Source organism: Triturus cristatus, chromosome 3_2, assembly GCF_964204655.1.
Source record: "Triturus cristatus chromosome 3_2, aTriCri1.1, whole genome shotgun sequence".
Taxonomy (NCBI): domain Eukaryota; kingdom Metazoa; phylum Chordata; class Amphibia; order Caudata; family Salamandridae; genus Triturus; species Triturus cristatus.
This window is the reverse complement of record NC_140584.1, coordinates 929,725,585-929,734,514: the sequence shown is the minus strand read 5'-3', so window position 1 is coordinate 929,734,514 and position 8,930 is coordinate 929,725,585. Positions and strand designations below refer to the sequence as shown.

The following is an 8,930-nucleotide window of genomic DNA, read 5'->3' as shown; positions in this document are numbered from 1 at the left end:
ATAGGACAGAAATGGGAAAGGGGGTGTAAGAGAAAAAGGTAAAGTAGACCACAACATGAATGCTAGTATACCATACGTAAGCATCGCAATGATACTAATAGAGTAAAGCAATCCATTAATTAGCTCATGACGAGACACTATAGCGCTTTCCAAACGGATAAAGCACCAAGCAACAGGTAGTAAGCGCTATATAAGTGCTAATGTTAATACCAACCACACTGCATTTAAAAGTTGCTAATACTTTTTTCAGTGATCCTTCTAAAACTATTTGTGCAAGCTTTTAATGTATGTAGTTGCGGTGGTGTCCCTTAATTGTACTAAGCAGACGTAGACAAATTACAAAAATAGTGGTAGAAGAAGAAAGAGCAATGATTGGAAAGTGCAGTTCAATAAAAATGATAAAATTGAGTTGCTAGCCTGTCAGTCTGATTTCTCTCACGGTGCAGGCAGGGAACTTCAGGGACTGATTCCGTTTCTAACAGCGTGCTCAGGACCGTCAGTGAAGCGTGGCTACTCACCATAGCAACTATTAGGCATCTACATCACGAAGCTTGACCTGACGTGATAAACGAGGCGCCATCTTGACATAACAACAGTTTCTTGAAATCACAATTAGGGACAGCAAAAAAATAAAAAAGAATAAATATTAGGTTCTCAAAACCTCCGATATTTTACAAATTATAGAAAAGTGTAACTTTTTAGCAAAAAGTATGAGTTTCATATTCCAGTACATTTGTTAGAATCAATGTACAGATCAATATGATTATAAAACCTACGTGCGGCATAAGCCCACTTAGAAAATAATTGCTATTTTTATTATTGCTTTCACCTGTGTATCTTACCACGACCCTTTGGTTCGTTCTAGTGTTCCGTGTAACATCTTTTTTTCTAATTGTATAGGGCGCGTGCTCGCTCGCTCGCGTTCTCTCTCTCTCTCTTTCTATATCACACACACACAGAAAACAAATGTGACGTCACTGCGCACACACGGAAATAGGCGGGGTTTAGATGTGGCATTAGTGCTCGCTGTCCAACACTGGGATGGAGACTTTGCGACTTTGGGATCATGAAGCTGAGGCTTCAGAATGAGAGGTGAGAAGGACGCGGGCATTAGAATAGTATCACGGTATACGAGTGATTCTTGAGTGGAATATTTTGGCTGTTTCCTGGTTTCTTCTGTCTGGCAAGGGGGCGGAGGTGTTAATGGAAAATGGTGGGGTATGTGCAAAGTGTTCTGTTGAAGTGAGGAGCCAGGAAGTTCGCGTAGAGAGCCAAAACGGGACCAGGGGTCAGGGTGGGCGTTAAGAGTCAAGCCGCTCCTTCATATGATTTGCCGTATAAATCGCATACAGCAAAAGTCAAGTCAAAGTATGATAAAGACACTTTCTAATTAAAAAAGGTTGTTATATTAACGCTTGCGTTGTGACCATACCACTTTAGATTATATCACTGTGATGATAGTTAAAAGTAATAGTTTACTTTTCCGACACGAACTTTTTTCTACCTACAGGGCCCTGCTAACGCTCCCATGACCAAACCAAGAGATGTCAGTTTCTCATGTACACAGTTTATGCGGCGTTTTGTTGTATGTGGCGCAATATTATTATCTATGAAAACTCACGAACGTGAGTTGTTTAGATAGTAGACATCCTGAAATGCATTTCTTCAAGATTGTCTCAGGTCCGATCGTGCAGTGTGATGAGGCGTTGTGATGTACAGTGGTTTGCTATTGATGATTTGGTTTGGTCAAGTGGGGAAGCTGATATCCGAATCCAAATTTCCTGGGTTCAGATCGTGCTATTCAGCCACTAGATGGGTCCATCTTCTCTACATCATGTACACCAATGGAGAGAGTTTTTTGTTTCTTTCAGGAGCTGAATTAGTACACCGTATTAAGCAAATGACACACATCAAATGTTAAAATAAGCTGATAAAGAAGTGCTTCTAATAAAAAAATAAAAAAAGTATTACGTTAAGGAAACACAGACGCAAACCTCCGGAGAGGTCGATTACCTCACTGACGGCAGTCGTAGGTAATGGCTTAACCGAGATTTCCTCCACAGAGTTAAAGGTCTTCCAAAGGTGAAGTACTGATGGTGGATCAGTTGGGCTGATCGGACACTTTACGTTTTTGTTTACCTGAGACAGCGGTTGATGAACTGATCATGAATAAGCTGTGCAGTACAGCCTATTACAGCACTCCACATCATTTTCCTGATCAGCCCATCTGAATTTCCCCCCCAAAAATGCTGAAAAACTTAGGGGCAGCCCTGTTAGCCGACACTTCATCTGCTGCACATGTCTGGGACCTCAAGAATGTGGTTTGAGCACAAAGGCTTGGCTTGTTTTGTGCTCAGATGTCCAGGACACCTCTTGCTGAGCCTGAGACATGCATCTGGATTGAGCCTTATTTGGGTCACCTATCTCTAGTGCTGTGGTTGATCACAGCAGGCTTGGTCCAGGAGGCATGTTAAGGCAAATAACTGCTGTAAAATTCGAAGAGGAGAACTGGAAGCGTTCAATCGGTGGTTCCAAAGCAGTTAGATTGATGAAATCTAATACAAATCATTCCATGGCATCATGGTATAATGATGAACTCCGTGCTGCCATATACAAGTGTAAACATCTGGAGCACATTTGGAGGAACACCTATCACAGTAAAGACAAATCTATTTACTATTTTGACTATCCTCAACTACAACAACAAATTAAGTTAGCCCACACTTCTTTTTATACGAAACCTCTATAAACTCTGACTGAGGCACTTTTTTTTACCTAATGTTTTGATATTGCTAACTTTTTCTTAGATTAGATCGCAAACATCTATCAAGATTTCCCTACTTACCCTCTTTTTTGATCAAACTCTGCTCTTTATTTCACATGCCATTTCCTCAGCACGTTTTTCATTGACTGACCCCCCCCCCCATCCCCCTTTTATCTACTGACTAGGTGCAGTGAAGTCCCTGGTAACCAGCATCTCATCTGGTTCTCTTCTCGATCCCTGCATCCTGACATCTTTGGCCTTAAAGCAGACTGTACCTGCTCTTACCGATCTCTGTAACTTCAGTATGTTGGAGGCTTCAGTACTTAGCAACTGGTAGCAAGCCCTAGTAATACCATTGCCTACAAAGTGGTCGATGGATCTCAATAATTAAGTACATTTTTGACCTATCTCGCATCTAGTACCAAATGTCCTAGGGTAACAGTCACACTGTAAAAGACTGCTTGATGATTATCATCCAGGACTGCTGTTGGTGAAATGTTGCATACCTATTGGGTCCAAACTGTTAAAAAGGAAGGATAAAGTGGAGATTCCAATTGGCTGCTAATTCTGACCCTCTTAGCTGTTGTTAGATGGAGCAAAATTATCAGTATTGAGGGTGGTGTAGTATGTTTGAGAGCTCCATGGCCAATCGTGGAATTGTCAGTGTGTCATGAGTTGGTTGGATTTAGCGAGCTTCTTGCTGGCATAATTTTCCTTTTGTGAGCGGAGAATTATATGATTCACAATAAGACAATGAGTTGTCTAGGTAGACAATGGTCACCTGTGAATACATTTTGGGAGTTACTTTAATTGGTTTGTGGTCCATCTAGCAATTTACATTTGAAAGTACCACTTGATTGGAGTACCACGTTGAAAAGGGTGAATCCAGATACGTGACCCTGGGAGAGCTTCCATTTGTGCCCAACAATAAGTTTGTAATTGGTTGGACCCATTACGAAAATGTTTTTGCTGCCAATACACTTATGATGTTTACATTTCTCTATAATGTATTTATATGTCAGCCCCATCCAGGTCGAATACAAACTTGACAATGCACAAGGCAAATAAGTTATTGAGCTTTAAATAGAATATTAAACAATAGAACTTATACATTTAACATCACTGATATATTTTACAATCATCCTAACAATCTTTGGTAACTAAAAATAGTATTTGAAAGACTGACAATTTAAAATATTCAAGGACGCTGCCTCTACCATATAGGTTGCAAGTGCTGCTTATTACATTTGATACCTTGCCACTGTAACAAGAGGGCTAGGCCTGGCTGAAGAATTCACACTTGGCAAATCGGCCAGCGTGGTGTTTGTTACTTCTGTTGTACAGCGATTGTCTTAATTTCCAGCTTCCACTTGTGGTGCTGGTGTTGACTAGTGCTCTGAAAGGCGCAAAAGATTATGATCATCCCCACACTATGCCAACTCTTTAGTCTCCTGTTCTAGGGGCTCATTTGGATCCTGGTGTCAATACAGCAGAGTTTTGTAACTAGGCTTTCATTAGAATTGGGTAAATTACCAGCTACAGCATAATGCAGTATGACTCTTCTATATACTAGGGTCATAATTTAGCCGGCAATATCGAAAGACATCCTCAAAAAAACTCCACCACTCACCGTCCACACCGTGAACATGCTTCTCTTCCCATATGCCCACCTTGCCATCCCCTCCACCACACCTACAGACCCCTATCCTGCCGGCATCAATATGGCCCATGGTCACTTAACAGATCATACTGTTTGGCCCATGGGAAAATGTTTGGAAATACCCATGCCCTCGGTGATGCATTAATCCACTTAGATAGCAGACCTGTAACACCTTTGGAAATTTATTTAATTGTCTATAGCAGTCTTCTGGTTCTGTAGTGAGGATGCATAAATGACTGGTGGTAAGTCTTACCTCTGTTTCTTCCCATATGTAATTGCTTCTGAATTTGGTGGCATATCTGGTAGAATGCAGGCACGGCTTTGATCGCTATTACTCTATTTGCTGACAAGATCCAAATTTTGGGTGTTCATTTACCTAATCCTGAAAATGTTCTTACTAGATGTGAGACAGATTGTGTAGGTCGCTGTATACTTCTCCACCTTGAAATTATCACAAACCACTCTCTCGCTTGCCCTTCTGATTTGTTTGGAACCAGATGGTCTGGCTGTTTCACAGGTCTGTGCATCCTGCACATTTCCACCTAACAGAAGATCTGCTTCAGTACCCATCCTGATTGGAAAGTCACCCGAGTCCCAGTAACTATCTACAAACACTACTCATACCAATAAAATGAACATATATTTACTTCCTGTACTGAGCCAGTATAACTGTAGTTGTAACCGTGTTAGCCAAACGTTTGTGAAGCACATTCATATCCAGATGGGTGCCCTGCCTTACAGATAAATCTCCTAACCGTTCAAGATAACCAAACCATTCTCACATTTCGAAAATGTGATTTAACAAAGCTCTTCCCTTTTGGAAAAAGGTGGTATATGGTTGATTGACCATTGTGAGTGTGAACATGTCTAGAATATCACCTGAAGCTGTACAAAGTTCATGGTTAGTGAAGTGGTGGCATATTTGCCAAATGTAGCTCTCTAGCCATCAAACGGTTAATTTATCACTTGACCGTCTGGAAGTAATATATACATTGCCAATGAATCCCAAAACATGGATGTTAACTGCAAACTGTTCTCGGTAATCCAAGAGTTTGTTGTACTTTATAGACCATAACATCTACTAGTATGTAGGCATAATATTTTTTCAAATGAAATGTCAGCAGTGACATCCAGGGTCAGAGTTGAATAGCAAGACAAACATTGTGTATAGATTAAAAGTGGCCTATTCAAAAAAGCATTGTTAGAACATCTACAATACTCTTATCAGCAACACCATCCTCTGCTGCCACAAATAAAAAAACGCCAATATAAACTTTTTGCATTCCAGTTGCCCACTGTCTGAGAGAGTGGCAACTTTCCCAGGATTACATTTTACAGTAACTTTAATTAAACATATATTCCTCCAGCTATCACTTTCTCCCAAGGGTGTACTGTGGTCCAACTAGTCAATAGTCCTAACCCTTGGGTTCCAAGGAGCACTCCAAGGATAGTCAGCGATATCACTTTGTCTTGCCGTCACCCAGTGTCAGTAGGTAAGTTCTTAAAACTTCTAACTGATGTCACTAGGCCTTTCACCACAAGGTCATTATTTACTTTTAGAGCTTTTTCCTAGCCCCGTTTCATGAGTAAAGTTGGGAAGAGCAGGAATCTGATGGTCCTCATCCTCTAAGTCTGCTTTATTGAAGACCTCTTTATCTTTTCTCTACTCTGCTGTTGCCAAGAAAATCTTCACAGTTCCTCGACTCTACGTCATGCCCTAGAGATTTTAGAGGTAGCTGGTAGGCACCATTTAGCATGTCGCCCCCAACTATCAGATCGCCAAGCACTTGATATTTTTTCCATCAGGGAATCAAAGGGGCCCATGGGAGAACTCTACCTTGAAATGGGAACCTCTTCTTATGCTGTCCAATCACTCAGTTGTTCCATTAATCAGAGTAAAGCAGTCCATTGCGTTGGTCTTAAATTAAAGCTGATCCTGCACAGCGTCACTTGTCTTATTTGACCGAGTCTCCACAGCGTGCCTGCCACTTTTTAGCACTGACTCGTCACACCTACATGTTTGCTTGACATTTCCCTAGTTTACTATCCAAAGCCTTCAGTGGAGCTCATTTTCGTAACCAAGTCTTTAATGTACCACAGAGAATCTGTTACTCCCTTATCTAAGTTCTTCTGCAGAGTGTACAGGCTCCTCCTTTGTCACCTCTTCCTTCTCTTCCCTTTGAGGCTGGAAAAAGGCTTCTTTGCGCCTCCTCCTTTCTGACATGGTTTTCATAAATTATTATGGCTTGTAGGCACACTGAGGACTTTTGTTACAGCCCTGTATTTTCAGTGCCATAAGGAGGAACACACAAAGGTTGGGGAATATAAGATTGAGAGGTTTTGTCCTCTCTCCTCCGTCCCTCCCCCCCCCACCCCTTTCTTTTCTATTTCTTTTTTTATTTTATTTCTTTTTTCATAGGAATTTGTTCCCTCTCGGAAATTCCCAGAGTATATAAGAATTGTATTTTGTTCCACAGACTGAATAAGAAGGTAAACACCTGAATAGGGGTGAAGACCAGAAAGGAGGTGCCAACACCCTGATGAATGCCAGAGCGATCCTTGTGGGCGCATAATATTGGCAGAAACATGTTGGTATTTGCAGTGGGGCTATAGGGGTCGTTACCTCCCCTTTATATCCCTGATCTTGTTTTTAATCCTACCAGGGGTTAACAGATATAATAAAATACTAAATACTGACCCTTAGGTTGTTTTAAGTATATGTATCTGCACTGTTTGGTCCCGTATTCCCCTGGGAAACATTTCCCCTCTTTAAGTTGTGTCACGTTTGTTACGTGGTTTTTGTGTGTTCTATCACTTTTCCTCACTTTCTCTACCCTCACCACTGTTCTTCGTCAAAAAAATCATTGCGCTCCATCCAGAGTGTTGGTCTGCACCTGGATGTATGATGCGGCCCTATGATGAAGCATGACACTGTAAAGTGTGTGAGGGTAGTATTAAGACATTTATTGTCTTCCCCTTGTTTATCTTGGGTCTGGGTGGATATGATATTTACCATTCCCATGTGAATGGCTAAGTGAATGGTAGCACCTGTCTACCTTGGATCCCAGGGGATAGGATATTGTTTGCAGGACTTCTGTTGTGTGAGATTTATACTGTGATAAGGGAGTCTGAGAAGTCTTAATCGCTTGTCTCTTCCAATTTGTGATTTTCACAGCCCTGTATTGCTCTGGGATGTCTAACGCACCTCTACAATTCTTCCAGAGTGCCCGATAGTTTCAGCGTCTGGGATGGGATCCAGTACAAGTGGGGTGCTCACAAACCCTAGCTGTTCCCCTCTAGTATTTGGTCAGTTGATGCCCTACACCCACCTCGTTTCCACTGCGCCATTTTTAAAACAGCTGCATTTGTTTGTGCAACTCACCCCCCCCCCCCCTCTTGTTTTGTGCTCAATGTAAGTTGGCTGGTTCCAAGCCAAGCTCCGCTCCTGCTTTGGAGGTTAGGGTAATGTGGGGTTACCACCTATTGGCAGACTTGTCACCTTAAGTAGATTGAGCATGAGGGAAAGATTGTTTCTGAAGCTTGTAACTCTGCAGGAGGTGTGCAACCAAGCCACTCATTGGAGCGCCACAGTGGTCCCCGTCTACTTCCCTGCTCTGTTGGTTTCATGTCTGTGGGACACTGCAACCAGATGCATTTAAAGCATGTCTGATAGACAAAGTAGGTGGATGGTTGTGGTACCAAGAAATGTGAATTTCTGTTTTGCATTCCATTTGTTTTCAAATTATGTTTAATATTTGCAAATCAATGTAACTTTATGTATCTCATTTCCTTGTCCACAAATGTGGAAGTATTTCGAAACCAGCTGACTTGAATATTGTAATTTAACTAGACAAAACACTAGATAGTTGGAAATTTAATAGATTGTATTGTAATTGCATTTATATAGCGCTTCTACTCCAAACAAGGCGTCCAAGCGCTTTTTTCAGTGAGTAGCACGCTACTCCGAAACCCATAAAGGATTAGTGTTGAGTTGGTATAGTGAAATATGAAAGTAATTTAAGTGGTGGATAGGTTAGTCAGTTATTTTGATTCAGAAGGATAGCGGAGGGATAGAAGAGGGGAAAAAGGTATGCATTTCTATAGCGCTTTTTACCCCTGATGGGGTGTTAAAGCCCTTTTACGGCGAGCAGCACGCTAGTCCGGAACCGGTAATGGATTAGTGGTGAATTAGTATAGTGAAATATGGAAGTAATTTGAGTGGTGGATATTAGTCAGTTATTTGGATTGAGAAGGATAGCTGAGGGACAGAAGAGGGGAAAAAGGTTTGCTTTTATGTAGCGCTTGTTATCCCTAATGGGGTGTTGAAGCACTTTTTTGGTGAGTAGCACGCTACTCCGGAACCCATAAAGGATTAGTGGTGAATTTAGTATAGTGAAATACGAAATTTGAGAAGTGGACATGTTAGTCTGTTATTTCGATTGAAAAGGATAGTGGTGGGATAGAAGAGTGAAGGCTTTAGACGTTTTTTTTTTCGGGAGGTCATAG

At 41.4% G+C, this 8,930-nt stretch overlaps 1 protein-coding gene across 1 annotated transcript in view; it reads left to right on the top strand.

Moving 5' to 3' along the window:
• The first annotated feature begins 970 nt into the window (after positions 1-970).
• Positions 971-8,930, top strand: part of RNFT1 (ring finger protein, transmembrane 1) — a 192,284-nt gene continuing 184,324 nt past the window's right edge. The window contains exon 1 of the mRNA XM_085649415.1: positions 971-1,092. Within this exon, the coding sequence (XP_085505541.1) occupies positions 1,067-1,092 (26 nt within the window). The 5' untranslated portion in view covers positions 971-1,066. The remainder of the gene's footprint in view (positions 1,093-8,930) is intronic.